The sequence below is a fragment of the Mastigoproctus giganteus genome, chromosome 4 (assembly GCF_048544385.1).
Source record: "Mastigoproctus giganteus isolate SK-2022 chromosome 4, ASM4854438v1, whole genome shotgun sequence".
NCBI lineage: Eukaryota > Metazoa > Arthropoda > Arachnida > Uropygi > Thelyphonidae > Mastigoproctus > Mastigoproctus giganteus.
The window spans coordinates 139358653-139379506 of NC_143578.1; the positions used below are offsets into that span (position 1 = coordinate 139358653).

General features: G+C 38.7%; 1 protein-coding gene across 5 annotated transcripts in view; it reads right to left on the reverse strand.

The window, feature by feature from the left end:
• Positions 1–20854, reverse strand: part of Dab (DAB adaptor protein) — a 246562-nt gene that overhangs the window by 119887 nt on the left and 105821 nt on the right. For 4 of the 5 annotated variants that reach the window (XM_090372948.1, XM_090372950.1, XM_090372945.1 and 1 more), the window contains exon 4: positions 4118–4207. The exons of the other annotated variant lie outside the window; for it this stretch is intronic. In XM_090372948.1, the coding sequence (XP_090229074.1) occupies positions 4118–4207 (90 nt within the window). The remainder of the gene's footprint in view (positions 1–4117; positions 4208–20854) is intronic. 5 annotated transcript variants of the gene reach the window in all.

Consider the following 20854-nt stretch of genomic DNA (forward strand, 5'->3'; position numbering starts at 1 on the left):
GAATGAAAGCTTGGAGTGTGAGATGCATATGAACGACTAGGCATGGTCAACATAACCTGACTGCGTGCCTCAGGATATGTGACTTTATGCTGTATTTTATATTTTTGGATTTTCTTCCCTCTTTTCCACATTTCACATGATTTGGAAAATGCTGGATGACTTTCTTTGCAATTGAGACAAACGGGACTTGAGGCTGAATAATCTGCTTGTGTATGCTCCTTGGAACCACAAATAGGACAAATGGCATCACCCCAACATGCTTGTTGGGAGTGTTCATATTTTTTGCATTTAAAACAACGAATGGGATTAGGGATATAAGGCGAATTTGACAGTTTAAATAGTCAGCTTTTACTGAGGATGGAAAATCTGGGGTGCTGAAAGTTAAAATTTTGGAACAAATTGGAACAAGATTTCCATCTTTTTTGGTCATTTATGTTTTGCACTAATTCCTCTTCAGTTACTGTAATCAGGTCCCACTCTGTGATGACACCTTTGGACGAATTTAACATATTGTGCGGAGTGATAGATACCGGCAGTTTTTGTTTTAAGCAGCCACCCTGAGTGTTTTGACTCGTTTAACCATTTTTGGTGTTCCAGCAATGGATTCCAAATATCTTTGTATAACAAATGGTGACGACTTGCCGACAGGCTGGTTGAATAGAGAGTGTATCACCAGAAAGTTTGGCATCTCATTGCATTGCATTTCTCTTCAGAGCATTTTCGGTTGGTTCAAGTCATCATCATTGGGTTTATCTGGCCTTGAATTTGAAGGCTCTAGAGGTGGATAGTTGTTTATATCCATGCTTGCTCCTTTTAGCCCTGGGAGAGGGTGATTATTCTCCCAGGTTACCGCCACATGCAGGCAAGAGCGGTGCCAACCAGTGACCAAGCGATCAACAGTAGAGGAGAGCAGTATGTTGCTAGCGGAAAGCAGTAACATTGCAGGTGGTAGAGGGTTTATGAAAACACTAGTACTTGCACTAGAAAGGTCATTTGGCACTCGGGGCCGTTTCCACTAATAACATTAGTCCACAAACAGCAGTGTCCATTGGTAACCACTCTATCTTCTCCCATGAAACCATCCCTTTATCCATAGCAATAACTTACCATTAATGCCACACTGCTCCAATTTATACACCAGTCTTATCTGTAATAGTAACAAAAGCTCTCCTGAAATTCAAGTATATGATATCAAAATTATTTTTCACAAATTTATTTTGTGACTGAAGTATGTAACTGAAACTTCTGCCTAGATGATTCTACATTACTTCTTTAACCAATGACTCCATTATTTATCGTGGAACAGAAGTTAATTACACTAATGGGTCTGTATTTACTCATGTCACTCTTTGATCCCCTTTGTGAATTGGGGATTCATTTGCACATCTTCAGTACACAGAGACTTCCTCAGAATCCTCTGAATAATTATGGCTAACAGTTTGCTTACTTCCTTTGCTGCCTCCATTAATATGATTAGAGAGGTCCTATCCACACCAGATGTTTAACTTCAATTTCTCTTCCACTTTCCTCTCAGTTATTACAAAATCATTGTTCCCTGTTAGTTCAATAAACATCTGGCATCACTTCCCTAAAGAATTCCTCATACATGAACATAGATGCAAAATACTTATTCAATTTGTCAGCAACCTGAGCAGGATCAACAGTTGAACCATCTGTGATTCATCTCTTTCCTTCTAGTGTTCACATAAGTAAAAAACTCTGCTGTTTTTCTTTGTATCCTTTGTGACGGATTTCTTATAATCTGCCTAACTTCCTTTGTGATTTGATTACAAACTAGTTTATATGTACCATAGGCTTTTGTAACACCTGATAATTTATATACATCCAATTCATTTTTCTTCTCTGCCACACGTCTCATTAGTTCAGCCAACTTCCATTTAGATCTAAGTTGGTATGAAAAGCCTGGTAGCGTTTATGATTATTTCCTTGAATGCTTCCCATTTTTAATTTGCTGATGGTAACATCAATTGGTCCTGATGTATAGAATTTAAAAACTGTCTGAGACCACTGTAGCCACTTTTACAAAAACAAAACCACTTCCCTTTATTCTTGATGCTAGTTACATCTTTAACTATATCCCACACCAGTATAATGTGATCACTGCAACCAGTGGCTCTTCTTACCTGCAGATTCCTAATGCATAATTAATCATTGCTAATAATCAGATCTAGATTATTACTCTTTTGTTGCCTCTATAACATGCTGCTGCTGTAGAAATGGTCATACAATAAATCTACAAAATTCTTGATAGTATGTGTGTGTGTGAGTGAGTGAGTGATCAAGCCACAAGTTCCAGTCAATACCTAGAAAGTGAAAATCCCCCTTGATAAGATATTTTTATTTACTGGCCACTGTATTTCACTATACAGTTGTTCATTGTACTTATCAGAGTCATTAAACATATAACACTCATTTAAGCATTTCTTGTCAAACCAACCTGACTCAACATTACACTGGCTACCCATGTCAACTGAATGCACTTAGATTTTATGAGAGTCTTAACAAAAAAAAGAGCATAACCCATCCCACTCTTAACCTGTTTTTCTTTACTGTACACATTGTACTCTCCATCCCTTATATCTGAGTGATACCACGTCTCTGATATCCCCACAATGTCTACATTTGATGACTTGACCAACACTTCAAATTCATCAAATTTATTTACTATGCTCCCAGCACTGGTATGTACAAGTATACATGCACCTGTTCTTACCCTTTGTTACCCTAACACAGCCCATGTTATTTACTTGTTCCACGGATGACTTGCTGCAGGCAGGCCTTGAAATCCCTGACACCATGCTTTTCAGGCTGCTGCACTCCAATAAAACCAGTTCAAGAATCACTTCCACTTCTGCCTGCGGCTATTGTTAATGTATTAGTCTGTGTATCCCCAATCTCTACCAGTTTTCTGAACCACCTTACACTGCCTTGATATCATCAGTAAATATTCTTGCACCCTTTCTTTTAAGTGTATCCCATCCCTGTAGAAGGTCTCTCTCTCTCTCTCTTGCTAACAAGCACAGGCCACACTGAAAAATTCTACTCCATGAGCCTTGCACAGTCGGTCACTTCAATTGCATATGTCAATCACTTTGGCTCTGCAGAAGGCAGGGCCAAAGTGACTGACAAAGCTCTCATACACTCCTCCTCCTATCATGTCTGGGTAGAATTGCAGATACTTTCAATCCTGCAACTTTTTTTTCAACGTTAATCTGCACTTGTGAAATAAGTCCAGATCTCCTACCCTTAATGTCATTAGTGAAATATCACGTTGATCACCTTTTGTGCCCTTAAAAGATATCTGCTCTACAATGTCATCTACTTTTTTCCCTGGCAGACATACCCGTGTCCTATTCTACCTATCCTTCTTGCACAATAAATTTACTGTTTCCCTAACAGTAGAACAACCAAGAACAACTACCTCAATATTGTATATATATTTGATAATTACTTTACCCATTTCAAAACTAAAATGGATAAAACAAAGTAGAAATAACACAGGATAAGAAAAGCATCATACATCTCATATAGTGAAGCAAATCACGTTACCTAACTCTTTCACCTCAAATAAATAGCTTTTCTCCATGAAGGAACGTATACTATTATTTATTTTCAGTCAGTATTACTGCCCAAATGAGCTGTTTTGGTGATTATTGTCCCTTCATCTCTGGATTTGAATACAGGATTTGACAATGTGGCTTGGAACCTTCTTCGATATGAAATAAAATACCAAAAGGTGTAGATGAGTTAAATCGAGAGAACTAAAAGGCTTCCAGCTATGGAAATTATCCATAACACAGAAAATGCAAAGTTTTAAAATCGATTTCTACCCTGAGAGTGCCTACTTTCCCACCAAAGAAAGGACAATAATCACTGAAACAGTGTGTCTGGGCAATAGTACTGAAAATAAAATAGCAGTATGCCACTCTTCACAGAGAGGTGCTATTCATTTGAAACTAAAGATTTAACTTTATTTCTCAATGTAAGGAAATGTGTTTGCACTACTTGTACGTTAGTTGTATAATTTTAAGTTTTTGAAGTCCTTAGGATTCAATTTTATATGGAGAAAATAAAATTTATGAAGGTAGGAACTTACTGTGCTCTTGTCATCTGTAATTTTAATTCCATTCAAAGATATATTTAGGGTAATCTTCAATTTATGCTCTCCAGAGTTTTTTACTGCTGCCTACAAAATATGATTATTCATATTCACATCAAAGAGAAATTAGTTTGGTATTATATACTAAAAAAAAAACTATTACTTTGGTATTATTACTAAAGTTCTATAACACATTTTTCAAACAGTAAGAAAGTAAAACTAACCTTCTGGCAATAAACAATTTTAATAATAATAATTTCTTATCTGAAATATGCAAATTCAAATAACAATTTTTCTTTTTATATCCTGATTTAATTAGCATTTTTTGCCTGCATTAGTTAGCTGAATTAGGACACTGACTCGGCTAACTAATATATTATCATCACACTAGAAAAAATCTGCATTCATGTATGCTAATATCTTCATCTGGTAATGCACCCTTAAGTAGGAATGCCAGTTGTGCAAGAAAATTTGCAAATCAACCTTTAACCTCATCAAACTATAATATCAAACATAAAAATATTTAGTTTGGGAAAATAATGCTAGCCATTATTTTTTCAAATTGGGGGACCCATCAAGCTGTCAGCTGCCCACACCAATGCCAGAGCTTGCCCTTTATTATGAGGCAACACAGTGGCAACCTTGAGGAAAGATTCATATATGTGGGCTACAGAGCTCGGCAACCAGGCACCTCAGAGGTGACATGACAGGTTTATAAGGCTCTGAAAGCGATTAGTAAAATGAATGAAGGCAGAATAATCACTGTTATAGAAAATTTCAGAACTCTAGGGTAAATTCAAATTATATGGGAAGGGGTTTATTCACCAAACAAATTCAAAGGTCAACTGAGTAGTTACCTATGTGAGGAGGGAAGCGAATAATTTGTATTTTCTTAACTACTCATCTCCCCATACTGACCAGTACAGCAAAAACCAGTGGCTTACTTGCAATATATGGTCATTACTATCACTAAAGCATGTTATATCTGATGTCAGAGCTGGACCCATTTCACTGCGAAAAGGAATCCCGAATCTGTTTCACTTTTATTACTCAGGCAACCAGCTGTAAAGTGGTCTGGGCCAAAACTTGGAAAATGAAAGGAAAATACACAGTACACCCCTCATCAGTCCTGGAATACAATGGATGCACTATTGCAGACTTAACTGCAATAGTCAATGCTCCTGGGGTAAACATTTTCTAACATCTCTGCATCATCTTCCTCCCCACAGTTTCTGGTCCTTAAACACAAAATTGAGTAAGAGGCCCTTAATTTTACATCAAAGGTATTTAACAATATAATGGACCATTTACTTATACACAAGCTGTAAACAGTTCACCCTTATAAAGACAAGTGCTGTTGGACCAAATGACATCCCTTATGAAATGATTAAACACCTTTCACCAAAATCTGTGGACTACCTGCCCTTTCTATACAGGAGAATCTTCCTTGAAGAGCAGTTTCTGGACACCTGGCACAAGGCAACTATTCTTGTTTTCGGAGCCAGGAAAGGATCTTAAATTTCCAACAAATTACAGTCCTATTGCTCTAACTAGCTGTTTGTGCAAAATATTATACAGAATGGTTGACGCTTATCTTTTATGGTATACCTAGAATTAAATGGCCTTCTCTCCCCCATATTCAGTGCAGCTTCCGAAGAAATAAGTCCACTTTGGACTACTTAATTAGGATGGAAACATCTATTTGAGATGCTTTCCTAAAAAGAGAGCATCTAGTGTCCATCTTCTTTGATATGGAAAAAGCATATGATATAACTTGGGGATTAGATATTTTAAAAGATCTTTATAACCTCAGTCTAAGTGGTCACCTTCCATTTTTGCAAAAACCTTTAATCCCATTTTTTCCAGAGTTGGAGTAGGATCCGCCCTCTCTCGGACCTTCTGCAAGAGGAGGGAGTACTGAAGGGATCAGTTTCAAGTACTATGCTTTTTGCCATTAAAGTAAACTCCATTACTGAACAACTTCCACTAACCATAAACACTGTACTCTGAAAACGACTTCAGCATATTTTCCTAGTTGTGCAATATGAGGGTTATCAAGAGACAACTACAACAAGACATCGACTGCCTTAACTCCCGGAAAACAACCAATGGTTACAGGTTCTCACCGGGGAAGGTCGTTTGTGTCCATTTTTGTCACAAGACTAATCTTCACCCCAAACCTGATTTAATGTGGACAAATTATTCCAGTAACACTGGAGAGAAAATTCTTGGGACTCATATTTAACAAAAAGTTTATTTCTCCAACAAATTTGTCATCTACGCACAAAGTGGATGAGATAATTGAACATTCACCATCTCTTCTTCTTCGGGTGCAGCCTGGTACACTCTACTCCATCTGTACTGTGCACTTGTACGATCAAAACTAGATTATGGGTCTTTGTGTCTACCAGAATTATCTGTTCCCAAAGTCTCTATGTGGAAGCAAATGAACCATTCTTGTTAGTTTGATGAAAAACAGTTGTCTCTACACTATGCCTTTAAGCTGAACCCCCTGCCAGACCATCTCATGTGGACATGTTTTTGATCCACAATGGGAAAATCTTTAAACACTCATCAAACTGCCAACTGTCCATTTGGTATTCGTGTCCAAGAGTTATTCAGAGAGCTTAATGTCACTGTAGACAAGGTTGCCCAATCACCAAAGCAGCCCCTTCCACCCTGGCATGGCCCCAAGTGCCAAGCGATAGCTCCCACGATCTCACTAGTTCAATTTTCTAGTGTTTATCCTAGGGCCAGTACTAATGCTTTCATAAACCCTCCTCCACTTGCAAAGTTACTGCTTCCCTCGCTAGCATTGTCACTGCTAACCTCGCTTGCAACATTACTGCTAACTCCGATTGCAATGTGCTGCTCTCCTATTCTTCTGATCACTTGATCATTGGTTTGCACCAATCCTGGCTCCACCATGGTGAGGCAGGTAACCTGGGAGAAGGAAGTCCCTCTCCCAGGGCTAAAAGGAGGAAACATGGACTTAAATAACTTTCCACCGTCAGAGCCTACAAGCTCAAAACCAGAAATGTCCAATGTCAATGACTCTAACCAACCAAAAAGGCTTCAAAGGGAAGTGCATTGCAATGACATGTCAAACTTTCTGGTGATACTCTCTCTCCCCCCCCCCAGCCTGTGGGCAAGTTATTACAATTCCAAAGATATTTGGAATCCATCGCTGGATCACCAAGAATGGTTAAACAACTACAATCTGGGGACCTCCTGGTTGAAACAGCCACCTCAAAACATTCCGAGGAGTGGCTGCTCAAAACAACTCCATTTGGTGGGCTGTAGGTATTTATCACTCCCCACTATACCTTAAATTTGTTGAAAGGTGTCATCAGAGTAGGGCCTACTTACGGTATCTGAATAAAAATTAATTTAGGAACTCAACAATCAAAAAGTAATCAGCAGCAACTGTATAATGACTAAAAAAGATTCTCTTTCCAATTTGATCCATCATTTTTACTTTCAGCACCCCAGATTTGCGTCCTCAGTAAAAGCTGGCTATTTAAACTGCTGATTTTGGTTGCATCCCAAATTCCATTAATTTTTTTTTTTTAAATGCCAGAAATATGGGCATTCCCAGCAGGCATGTAGAGGTGATGCCATTTACCCTATTTTTGGTTCCAAGGAGCATACACAAGCAGATTGTTCAGCCTCCACTCCCATTTGTCTGAACTGCAAATGCCTTTTCTAAATCATGTGTCCCAACTACAAATGACCTAGTCACCTAGCCTTTTCTAAATCATGTGAAATGTGGAAAAACAGGGAAGAAAATTCAAAAATACAAAATAGAACATAAAGTCACATACCCTGAGGCATGGAGACAAGTTATGTTGGCCATGCCCAGTTTCCTTATGCATCTCACACTCGAAGCTTTCATTCAACAGCAGCTCAAATTGATGTATCAATACCCCCCCCAGCACATCTCTAGCTAACTGGGTTAAAACTATACTATTAAACTCTGGAAAAGACATGCCTCAAACTAAAACCAGCAAAGCAACCAACGGCTCAAATTAGCATCCCAACTGATATGCCAGTGATTTCACATGACAGTGAAAAATTTAAAACTACTAAAGACAGCAAGAAATTCAAATCACCCACCAACAGTATGGAAGTAGATGTATACTCAAATTGAGGAACCCATACTAGAATTTCATGCTAATAAAACTATGGATACTGTATGCCCCATCTCAAAAAAAAAGAGAATGGAAAAAAAATGCTCTTCATACAAAAAAAGAGTTATATGAATCTCCTTGGCTAAACCTAAATGATGCACAACATCATACAATGGAATTGCAGAGGACTAAGCAGTCATGATGACTTAAATGATTTACCTGCTCAGTTCAATTCCATAGGTGTATACATATAACAAACGTTCTTGTCACTGCAAGTTTCACCAAAATTCTCAAATTATATAATGTACAGACAAGATAGAAGCCCAGTCTCCTGCCCATAGAGGAGTAGCTAAGAAATTTATTATAGTTGCACACAGAGCGTACAAATAAAAGAAGAAATATATAAGCTTTCGGCTATATGGTAGCCTTCCTCAGAATTAAAAATACATGAATGGCAGTTGGAATAGAGATGTGCACTGCCAGGTGCGTGAGACGCGAGGTTTAATTGTTTGTTGACGTTTGTGGCTGTGACGCATGATGACGTGGCCAGCGTTTGTCCAATGATAGAACTACTGACTCTGTGATCGGGTTGACTTGGCAACCACTGTTCCTGTTCAAGGATTTATCCGAAGATTTTATATTTAACGATTCCAACCAGGTACGCTTTAGGTAATGGTGGGATCTGTCTACCACCACGACATCGCGGTGTGGGTCGATGTCGTGGTGGGTTGTCCAGACATGCTCGGCGATAGCTGAGTGTTCTACATCCGCTAAACGGATCGCTCTTTTGTGCTCCGAGAGACGTTTCTCGAGTCGACGTCCAGTCTCTCCAAAGTAGCAGCTAGTGCAGTCACGGCAAGAGATGCGATAGACCAAACCGCTCTGCAGAAGGGTGGGGACAGGTGTTTTCACGTTGGAAATGAGAGAACGCAGTTTCTTGCCTGGGAGTTGGATGCACTTTATCCCGTGTGTTCTTAGGATTCTACCGATCTGTTGTGACAGGTTGGGGTAGTATGGGATAAATGCCCTCGTGGATGGCTCGTCACTGTTGGTGTTGCAGCTGGTCGTCACGTTGTCACGTGTCTGTAGATCACACCTGTCGAGGACGTCAATGGGGTAGCCACACCTCGTAAGGTCTACTTTGACCCTGGTGATCTCTTTGCGTCTTTCATCTGCGGAGCTGGAGTGTGTCCAGGCGCGAGTAAGCAAGGTTCGGGCAGTGGAGGAGTAGCTATTCTTATTAATTCTAACACACTGTCCAAGCCCACCAAATTACGAACCTGCCTAGAAGCTGTGGCAGATCATATTGCAGTGAGTGTTTCAGTTACTCTTGTTTCCATTTATATTCCATCATCTCTACATTTTCCCATTCAGAACTCTACAACCTCATTACACAACTCCAATTTATTGGTGATTTTAATGGCAACTATCCGCTGAGTGGTTCTACTGCAATGGATACAAGAGGCAAATTGATGGAAGACTTTATGAATAATAATGATCTTAATTTACTAAACTCTGGATTCTACTTCTGTAATTGACTTGTCAATTTGTTTGCTATCCGTATTTCCAATCATGACATGGTCAATATTAACCGATCCCTTTAACAGTGTTTGCTTTCCAATTATTTGCTCATTACAAATGGTAACTCCAAATCCTGATCAATGATCCACTTGGAAGTTTAAGAAGGCAAATTGGGATGGATATTCTGCCAAAATACTTCTAGACAGACTTTATGTTCAAAAACGACCTACTGATGATGTAACTACTTACATAACAAATCAGATTCTGACTGCAGCTAATGCTTGTATTCCAAAATCAAAGGCACGTTGCATTCACTGAAATCACTGGTGGAATACAGATTGCTTTAATGTCAAACTGGAGAAAAACCATGCCTGGAATTATTTCCGCAAGTATCCTACTACTGGTAACTGTTTATAAAAGACTTCAAGCTAAAGAAAGACAAATTAGACAGAAATTTAAACGTAATTTTTGGATTGCTTTTGCCTCAACCATCACAAAAGACACCAACACACAGCTCATCTGGAAAAGAGTACAGGCCCTAAGTGGCAAGTTTGCTCCACTGCCTCTCTGATACTTCACTGGAAAGGGAAAGACATGTTTACTCCTGAAGAAGTTGCTAATGCATTAGCAGAATTGTTTGCCACAATCTCTCCTTCTGCCTCGTATGCATCCTCTTTCCAGAACATCAAAGCAGGTGCAGAATGGTATAAAATCAACTTCTTCACTCACTGCACCTTCTTTTACAACCAACCCTTTACATTAATAGAATTAAAGAATCATTAAACAGATCTTCCAACAGTATTGCAGGCCCAGATGGTGTTCATTACATTATGCTGAAGCATTTACTTGAAGAGGACCTGTGTACCCTGATTTTCTACAATTGTATCCTCTATGAAAATGCCTATCCTCTTTCCTGGCGGCATTTTATCATTGGATTGCTTTTTGCCTTACCAAAATCAGGCAAAGATCCTTCCCTGGTTCAAAATTATAAGCCCATATCTCTCACGAGCTATGTGGGTAAAATTTTTGAAAGGATGGTTGATATAAGGCTCATTTGGATCATGGAGTCGCAGAATCTCCTGTCAGATTATCAGTATGGCTTTCGGAAAAACAGATCAACCCTAGATGTACTCATAAAAGCCGAATCTCATATCCACAATGCCTTTGTCATGAAACAACATCTAGTCATAGTCAACTTAGATCTTGAAAAGGCATTTGACACTACCTAGCATCATGGCATTATGGATCTTTACCATCTGGAGCTTAACGGCCATTTGGCTGAAATAATTCAAAATTTCCAGCAATTGCATTCTTTCAGGTCTGATATAAAAACATACTCTCTGCATCTCACTTCAGGAAGGAGTCCCACAGGGATCAATACTTAGTTCAACACTACTTGCAATCTGAGTTAGCAGCATGACACAAGATATCCCAAAAACTGTTGAAACTTATATGTATTTCACTATATGATGTTGAAACTTATATGTAGATTTCCTTACCATTTCCTGTCAGTCGCAATACCATCGAACAGCAGCTCCAACTTGCCATAACCAAAATAGAATCCTGGACTCCACAGAATGGTTATCCCTTCGTCAGAATATCAGCGACCACCTCATATACTATGTTTTCAAATACACAAGGCAAGAATAGAAAGGCATAAACCGAATTTTTCCACAAGAAATGATGAAGAGTACAACCTACTTTTAACATTCCATGAATTGAAACATGCTCTATCACAGACAAAGCAAAGTTCTGTAGGACCAGACCAAATTCACTATATGATGTTAAAGCAACTCAATGATCAATCCTAAATGGCATTACTAGAACTATATAACAAAATCTTCCTAGAAAACCAATTTCCAGACAGTTGGTGTTATGCAATAATTCTTGCTTTCCCAAAACCGGGGAAAGACCTCTCTGACCCATGTAACTACTGTCCAATAGCTCTAACAAGTTGCCTGGGAAAAGTTATGGAGAAAATTATCAATGCTCGTCTAACATGGTTTTTGAACAGAAATAACCTTCACATTCCAGCACAGCATGGTTTCAGGAAAAATCGTTCAACACTAGATTTACTTATCAAATTAGAAAACAGTGTACAAAATGCCTTTATCTGAAAAGATCACCACGTAATGATCTGTTTTGATGTAGAAAAAGCTTATGATATGGCATGGTGTTGTGGAATTATCCAAAACCTATATCACCTTGGATTACTTGGACATCTTCCTAAATATATTCAAAATTTCTTATGCCACACGCCATTTCAAGTTAGGTTGTAGAATGCTCTTTCAAAAGTCTGCACCCAAGAAGAGGGCATGCCTCAGGGATCCGTGCTTAGCACTACCTCTTTGCTATCAAAATAAACTCCATAACTGAACATATACCAAAACCTGTTGATACCGCTTTATACATTGACAATTTCAGTATTTCCTATCACTCTCAGAATATGCAAAGTATAGAATGGCAGCTACAAGGAGCAATAAATAAAATGAGTAAATGAGCACAAACAAAAGGCTTCCGGTTTTCCACACAAAAAACTGCATATATACACTTCTGTAGGAAACAAAACTTACACCCTGATCCTGAACTTAAACTGGACAGATATATGATCCCAGTTGTACCACACATAAGATTCTTAGGGCTTCTCTTAGATCTTTTTTTTGGCTGATGCTATATAAGCTTGCTTTCTTGCATTATGTGCCTATGCTAATAAGAAACTGACATTCCTTGAACATATTAAGCAACTAAGACATTCATTCCAAGCTGGATTATGGAGCTCCAGAAGCCCATGAACCTTCACTACAACTTAGATGACAGAACTTATTATTACACTATGCCGTCAAGATAAAATCCATCACCGATCATCCAAATAGAGAGGTTCTGTTTTCATCTTGCTAGGAAAACTTATACCAAGCCCATCCACAAATGAACCGACCTGCCAACATCCATCTAAAAGATTTACTGTTAAGCCCAAGAGCATAATTATAACAGCATAACTAGTACGACTGCAGAGATCATTCCAACATGGATCATAATTCAACCTGCATATGACCTGCATTTTAAATCCTGGGGGGAAAACAACTCTCCTGAGAACAAACTATCAGCAGCTACATGCAGCATACAAAGAACAATATGAACATCACATTTCATATACACAGATGGGTCAAAAACCAGAGATCTGTGTAGGAGCTGCGATTCACTTCGAAGGCTATACTCTTATCCAACAACTCCCAAAAGAATGTAGTGTCTTTACAGCCGAATTATAAGCCATTTTGATTCTTGTAAACAGATAGCAGACAGCATAATTTTCACTGACTCGCTTAGCTCTGTTATTGCCTTGCAGAATGCCAATACCAAAACACACCCAGTTTTACAACAGGTCCAACATTCAGTAACAAAGCTGTTAAAAGTAATCACAAGATCAGATTTTACTGGATCCCAGGCCATACAGGAATAACTGGAAATGAAAGACCAGACAAAGCGGCAAGAGAGGCTGCTACATCTGACTATGCCTTTTGCTCAATACCATATTCCGATTACAAGTCCACCAAATTAATTGTGCGCCTCCGTAGCTAGGTGGGAAGGAGCAACAGTGCTGAAGGAGCACAAGCTTCTTATTAGACCGGGGTTCGAGCCAGTCACCACCAAATACGGTGATTAGACCGGGGTTCGAGCCTGTCACCACCAAATACGGTGATTAGACTGGGGTTCGAGCCCGTCACCACTAAATACGGAGGATGCGGAAAGGTCAGGGAATGACCACCACATATCCCGGAGCAATATGGCCTTAGTGGCTAATGCTCCTAAAAACCAAATAAAAAACAACCACCAAATACGGAGGATGCGGAAAGGTCAGGGAATGACCACCACATATTCCCGGAGCAATATGGCCTTAGTTGCTAATGCTCCTAAAAACCAAATAACAAACAAACGAAATTAATCCACCAAAGCAGTTCAAAACAATGGCAAGATCAAACTAACAACAAACTTCATGTAATTAAACAAACATTTCGACCATGGACTACTAGCAGCCAATCCAACAGACATGAAGAAGTGATCCTTGCTCGATTGCGAATCAGGCATACCCTGATTCGCAATCGAGTGACTCATAAGAACGAGTCACTCGATTGCAAATTCTTATGACTCATTCTTACATACTCAGAGGTGAAGACTCTCCTCAATGCCAAAACTGTCAAGTTCCATTCACTGTACATCACTTCATGGTGAACTGTCCAAGATTTAACAGAGAATATATAAGAGCTTTTTAAACAATAATGAATGCAAAAAACAACCTAATGCTTAAAACAATTTTAGATGATCGGCCAAATATTAACGACATTTTCTTTTTCCTTAAGTTAATAGGATACTGCCAAAACATATAAAAACTAATAGTATAACATTTAAAAAAAAGATATGTAATTATAAAAAAAAATCTTGGCTTTCTTCTAAACAACATAATGAAAAATGTTGAAATATGAAACTCTCTAACCTAGACTAGGCGCATTATAGCCTAAGCTGCTCTTGTGCCAATAGCTCTCAAACAACAGCAGCAGAATGGTTATCAACTATCAGAAAAGAAATGCACTGCCACTCACTTTTGCAAGCATTGGGCTCACCATTCTGACCCTGAATTGCAAATAAACGATACTCCAATCCCACTTGTTACTACTGTTAGATTTCTTGGACTGATATTAGACAGCAAACTTAATTTTCAAGCTCACTTCACTCATTTACGAAATACTTGTCTAAAGCATTTCGACATATTTTGATCAGTCTCGTCCATGTAATGGGGAGATTATCAGTATACTTTACTGCATCTTTATTAAACATTAATCCATTCATGCCTAGATTATGGTTGTCCAGTATATGATTCTGCCGGGAGCACTACTTTACAATGTCTAAATGTCATCCAGCACAGTGTCCTGAGGACTGGAAGCTTTCAGGACTTCTCCAATACAAAGTTTTTATATTGAAGCACATGATCCCCCATTATATCTTTGTAGAAAAACATTACTGCTCCACTATGCTGCTAAGATCCAAGTCTTCCATCGTACCTCAGTTGAGAGTATCTTTATAATACTTGGTGGGATTTCTTCTATGAGAGTAAGCCAAATGAAAATAGACCTTCCTTATGGATTAAAGAGTTTGTTCAGAGTTGGAATATTGATTTAAGTGATATTTTTCAGGACACAACTGCACCTGTCCCAACTTGGATGTATGTTTCTGCCTCTTATGATGTACATTTTCTGCAGTGGGGGAAGAATGTCATACCTCCTTGCAATATCAAGTAGTTGCCCTCAGCTCACACTACTCTGACCTTCATGCCTGTAAAATCTATACTGATGAATTGAAAACTGCCAGTATGGTAGGTGCTGCTGCAGTGTTTCCTTCACTTAGTTACAGCCTCACTACCATTAGCCTGCAGTGTCTTCACTGCTGAATTAGATGCCATCAAGTTAGCACATAGTAAGATTACCAATCTTTCCATCTCACCTACCATAATTTACATCGCTTCCCTTGGTGCTGTCTGTCATAAGGAAGAATTTATCTTCTCACCTATCTTGAAATAAATTCATTCCCAGCTATTCTCCTGGAGTGTGTTCAATCAGTTTTTGCTGGATCCCTGGCCATTCTGGCAAATGAAAGTGCCGACCTTGTTGCTAAACATCCTCAACTCGCTCTCTACAACATCCTCAGGTTCCTTACACTGACTATAAGCCTATCATTTGCAAAGCATGCTATGACAATCAGTCACAGATCTGGAAAAGTAACACCAAAAACTATGGCACAGGGATTGTAAATAAACTTTACCAGATAAAACAAGATCCAAAGCTGTGGTTCTCTGGCTTCTGACGAAACGAGAGAGAGGGGGAAGGGGATATTGGTAAGACTGAGAACTGAGCACACTCATCATACTCATGTCTTCATATTATTGAGAGAAAACCACTTCAGTGCTCATCCTGTCACAGACAATTTACAGTCTGTCATTTTCTCATTGATTGTCCCTTACATTCAACCATCTGGTCAAACACTTTTCAGCCACTCTTCACATTGAACATCTCACGTGATTTTTATCACTCCTTAGGAAATGAAGCAAATATAGAAGAACTTTTAATGTATTTAAAACATACCAGCTGGTACAGGAGCATATAATTTAACATCTCTAATGATTGCTGCATGTAAAAAACTATGAACAGACACAATTTGGCCTCGGTAGCCCTTGTGTCGTTAAACCCAGTACCAACAATAATGGCGCACTATGACCACAGATGTCGATGCACCCAATAAATCCCAAAACAAACAAACAAACAAACAAACAACAACCACCCTGGCATACTTAAATACCAGCAAATAATCTCCCCTAAGAACTGGATGAAGTCTGATCCTCTGTCTGTCTACCTTCAGTCCTTCTCCTGTCTATTCTGAACACGGAGCCAAACATTCTGACTTCTTGCCAGTTTACAGACAGCTTGAGGTCAGAATTGTGTGCAGGATCTGCTGCTGTCTTTCCAGACAGTACTATATCTGGGCAGATTTCCCCTGAATACAGAATATATATACTGCAGACCTGCATGTATAGAGTTAGTCTTGGATCATATAAGAACTCACCAATGACAACAGTCTATTATATACACTGAATTCGTTGAGGACATTATCAGGCTTTATCAGCGATGAGATACACAATTCACACAACCCCTCTTCTGGGTTCAGCAGATGATATGCACACTCTATGAAGGCAGATCCAATATCCACTTCTGCTGGATCCCCAGCCACATAGGGATTAACGGAAACGACTTGGCCGATACTTCAGCCAAATTAGCAGTCCCGACAAATAATCTTGGCCTGTCAGTCCCCTATACAGAATATAGGCAAATAATCCATAATGAGATATATTCGCAGCAGCAGCAGCAATATTCGTGGCATTGGCAGGTAACAAACAAAAAAACTGTATCAGATTAAGCCTGTAATCAAACTAGGGCACAGGGATTGTAAAGAGAAAGTTGTTCTTAATCAGCTCCTCATAGAACATAGTCATTTGATACCATTGTATCTATTAAACACGTTTTAACATAAATATATAATTTTATAAATGCTCGTTTTACAACTTTAAGCCATCTGACTGAGCCTTATACACTCAGTCAGACTTTATCTGGCAATGACCATGTGTCAGCAGTTAATTTTTTACAAATTATTAATCTCTATACACACAAAAAAGGCAATTTATTTTTATTTTATTACTGCCTTTTACTCCATTCTGTACATAATTTTTTGATGAGGTAACCTATTTAAAACACTAACAAAATCTTTGTTTCTTATTTGAAATTATGACTTTGGCCTGGCACATTATAATCTGTTGTTTTTGCACCATAAACCCCAATGTACTCTAACACTTTCATCTCTTTAATTTCATAAAAATCAGTAAGAATATCATCAATTTAATAGTTTTTTTCCAAACATTTAACTATTATATTCACTTTTACTTTAGTCCAATTTGCCGTTAATTATAAACAGCACCCCTTATACTCCAAACTCTTTAAAATCTAGCATTCTTGAGGACTGAGAGGTGCCAGATTTTAAAATCTTTCGGATTTCGGAGATCTATAGTTAGTGGCTGAGCAGTTTTAGCAAAGTACATTTTAATGAATATTAAAGTACTGACATCTATAAACATTTAATGATTAAAAGGTAGTGCCGGTGGCAACAGATATAAACAATAGTTCAATTTCATAAATGAAAACAAATGGCAATGAATTAAGTTACAGAAAATCTTGTCACTGTAATGTTAATTTTAAATGCATGCATTAGCATTAGTAGAGGCATATGATGCAAGAAACAAGCTTATATAACATCAGCCAAAAAAAAAAAAAAAAACACCTCTTCCTTGAACTTATTTAAGTTGCTTGAACTTCTGCCTTGAACTTATTTAAGTTGCTGACCTCCACTACAAAAAGATGAAAGTTTGTTTCAGCAATCAACCACCCCACTGGCTAAAGGCGAATTTCTGCAATCTATTCTACAATTGTCTTTCCTCAATTTGAATTTATGCCCCTTCAGGGGAGTAATCTGAGCAAGAGGAAGAATCCCATTAGCATTGAGCTTGCTCAATCCATTAAGGCCTCATACACTTCAATTAGATCACCTCGCAGCTGCCTAGTCTGCAGAAGCTGCATTTTGCAGAACTTGCACCTTTCTTCCACTCACACCAATCTCACTGCCCTCCTCTGTACTCGTTCCGGCAGCTCAACATCTTTCCTAAAATGAGGCCTCCAGACCTGTATACAGTACTCAAAGTGTGGCCTGACCATCGCCTTATACAAAGGGACAATCACTCCCTTTATCCCTGCTAGCAAAATTCCTGTATATCATTGACAAGACACCATGAGCTACTCTTGCAGCCTTTTTGCATTGCTCAAAAAACTTTATATCTGACTGCATAATTACCTCCAGGTCGTTTTCATTCTCCACTACCTTGAGTGTAGTACCACTCAGTTGATATGTTACTCTGGGGTTACTGCTACCCATATGCAGTACTTTACATTTGTCAATGTTAAACTTCAGTTGCCACCTCTCAGCCCATTTGCTCAATTTTTCCAGATCCTGTTGCAGTAGCATACTATCATTACTGTCATTAACAACCCTGCCAACGTGTTGTCTGCAAACTTAGACATTAACCTTGATATACCTTCATTGATAAATACCGAAAACAACAATGGGCCCAACACCAAACCCTGGGGGACTCCAATAACATTAGTCCATGAAGAGCAGTGTCCATTGATAACCACTCTCTGACTTCTCCCAAATTGTAGCAATTTGCCCTTAATGCCATACTGCTCCAATTTGTACAGTACTCTTCCATGTGCCACAGTATCAAAAGCTTTCCTAAAATCAAAGTATATGATATCAAAATTATTCTTTTCATCCAATTCCTTTGTGACCACATCATAGTATTCAATCAAACCTGTCAGACAAGACTTCCCCTTAACAAACCCATGCTGTGTCTGAACTATAACTGCAGTCTTGTTTAGATGAACCTGGACCACTTCCTTAACCAGTGACTCCATTATTTTTCCTGGAATAGAAGTAAGACTAACAGGTCTGTAATTACCTGTGTCACCCTTTGAGGATTAGGAGCACATTTGCAAACCTGCAGTCCATGGTAACCTCCTCTTAGTCTAAGGAAGTTTTCATAATTATGGCTAAGGGTTTGCTTACTTTCTTTGCTGCATCCTTTAATATAACTGGATAGATCCCATCCACCCCAGGTGCCTTCCTTATGCTTAACTTCAGCAATTTTTCCTCCACTTTGCTCTCAGTTATTACAAAATCACTTAGCTCCCTGTACGAGTTTGATAAACTTCTGGCATTCCCCTCCTTGAATAATTCCACATGTGTGAATTGTAGATGCAAAATACTCGTTGAGTTTATCAGCTACATAAGCACGATCATCAATAGTCAAACCATCTATGTTCAGTGGACCAATCTTATTCATCACTTTCCTTCTACAGTTTACATAAGTAAAGAACTCTTTGCTATTTTTCTTTGCATCCTTTGCCAAACATTTATCGTAATCTGCCTAACCTCCTTTGTGACTTGATTACAGACTAGCTTATATCTGCCACAGGCTTCTGTGTTGCCTGATAATTTATATGCTATCCCATGCATTTCTCTTCTCTGCCACAAGCCTCATTAATTCATCTGACATCCATTTAGCCCTAAACCTTGAACAGTATTTCTTAGTTGGTATGAAAAGCCTAGTATCTTCCAAGATTAATTCCATTAAGGCTTCCCATTTAGAATTCACCATTGGCAACATCATCAGTTGATCCCACTGTATAGAATTTAAAATCTCTCTGAGACCACTGTAGTCATCTCTTCGAAAACAAAAATCCTTCCCCTTACCTCTGATGGTAGTAACATCTTTTAAGTAAATCCCACATCAGTACACTGTGATCACTGCCACCTACTGGTTCCTTTATCTGCAAATTCTTAACGCATGTAGAATGACTGCTGATAATCGGATCAAGAGTATTACTCCCTCTGGTTGCCTCTCGAACATGTTTCTGTAGAAAACAGTCATCCACAAAAGTCTCGGTAATGTGCGAGTGACCAACCCACAAGTTCCAGACAATATCTGGAAAGTTAAAATCTTCCATTATAAGACATTCTGATTTACTGGCCCAGTCTATTTCTCTGCACAATTGCTCATTATACTCATCAGATTCATTAGGCCTATAACACACCTACTCTCATTTTCCCTTTCTTTGTGCTTATGTCACACCATACTGACTCAACATTGCATTGTCCACCAATGTCAATTGGATGCACTTCCTTAGATTTCGTGTTTCTTAACTAACAGCATAACCCCTCCTTCCTTTCTGTACACATTGTACTCTCCAAATTCTAATTCTGTGCTGCTTATATCTGTGTGGCACCACGTCTGATATCCCAACAATATCTGCTTTTGATGTCTTGACCAGCAGTTCAAATTCATCACATTTATTTACTATACTCCTAGCATTGGTGTACATGCAAATATACATATACCTATTCTAACTCTTACTCTAGCACAACCCATGTATTTCATACAGTATCAGATAGAATATTAATGAATGTGCTTAGAGAAAAAAAAATCTGAGTTGGAGGATAAAAAAATAAATAAATAACTATTCTTCTAGGTTAAAGTTAACTGCAGCCATTATCAACCCCCTGCAGGATGGAAGCCTCCTCAACAATTCATGCTGAGGGAAATGGACTATAATCTGCCACGCTGGTCCAGTGCGGGTTGGCAGATCGACTGTATTTAGCAGTCAGGAGCTTGAACCCCGGTCTACTCAAAGAGCGTGTGCTACTGCACTCCAGCTCCTGACCACTCGGCTACGGAGCTAGGTATGTGGAATTAAATCTGCTGTTTGCAGGTGTCAGTAAGTTGTGTTTATGGAAAACGATTAACCGTATTTAATGAAGCATATTTTTCCAGCTATACCCATATTGGGCACTTGCTCCCAGCCATTGTAAAAGGATGTAAATGGACCATCTGCTCGTACACGTACTGTGTTATTAGCCATATAACTGTACTTTGCAA